General features: G+C 33.3%; 1 protein-coding gene across 1 annotated transcript; it reads right to left on the reverse strand.

Moving 5' to 3' along the window:
- Positions 1-333: 333 nt before the first annotated feature.
- On the reverse strand, positions 334-1040 carry NAEGRDRAFT_77133 (uncharacterized protein; the record flags this gene model as incomplete). The annotated part of the gene is made up of 1 exon (XM_002667911.1): positions 334-1040. A coding segment is annotated over one exon (705 nt), but the record flags the coding sequence as incomplete, so codon positions are not given.
- Between the last annotated feature and the right edge of the window lie 50 nt (positions 1041-1090).

Below are 1090 nucleotides of genomic sequence, written 5' to 3' on the forward strand. Positions count from 1 at the left end.
TAAATCATACTGATCATTATATGCATNTGTGGTACAGTACTTGGATGCTTTCAAAATATAATAGTTATCATTTGTAAAATACAAATCTCCATTTGATGCAATTGCCAAAGACTGTGGTAGACCTGTTGATACAATTTTTGCATCACCATTGGTTGTAAATATCCCAACCCCAACTACTGTTACATCAGATAATGAACCATCAAGACCAATTTTACGAATTTTTCTGCAAATTTGGTCTGTATAAAACAATTCCCCTTTTTGGTTAAAAACAATACTAAGCGGTTCCATATTGGCTGTTCTAGCCACTGTTTGAATACTCAAGCAACTGCGTACCCCAGTACCTCCCACAACTATCACATTGTTATACACTTTACGAATTCTATAACTGTCATCAGAAAAATAAAGTGTTCCATTAAATATTGTTACAAAAAGTGGTTTACCAATATTGGTAGATAATGGTTCCAATTCTCCGTTATATGTGGAACTTCCTGTACCAACCACTGTTGAAATATAACCATTGGTATCAACCTTTCTAATTCTATAATTATCAGTATCAGTAAAATAAATATCACCTGAATCTGCACAATAAACACTTCGAGGATTATTCAATAGAACAGTATTTGAGGTTGATAATTGTCCATCACCACCATATCCAGCTGTACCTGTACCTGCTAGTGTTGTAATAATACCACTTGATGAAACTTTCCTTAAACGATTGTTATTCGTTTCAGCAATAATTAGCTCATTATATTTAGTATAGCAAAAACCATAAGGATTAATAAGTTTGGCACTTGTAGCAGGTCCACCATCACCACTAGAAACATAATTCAAATTTAAAGAACCAGCAATGGTGGAAACAATACCATTTACAGCAACCTTTCTAATTCTATGATTATAGACATCCGCAATAACTAATTCTCCCAAAGAATTGAAAGCAATGTGTTGTAGATAATCAAATTTTGCCACTGTAACATTTTCATTATCACCACAAAATGCTTGACTCATCGTACCAGCATAAGTATTCAAATAACCATTCGAATCTAATCTACGAATTCTAGGAATATCATTTTCGGTAAAGAACAACTCACCA

The sequence above is a fragment of the Naegleria gruberi genome (genome assembly GCF_000004985.1).
Source record: "Naegleria gruberi genomic scaffold NAEGRscaffold_1502, whole genome shotgun sequence".
Classification (NCBI taxonomy): Eukaryota; Heterolobosea; class Eutetramitea; order Acrasida; family Naegleriidae; genus Naegleria; species Naegleria gruberi.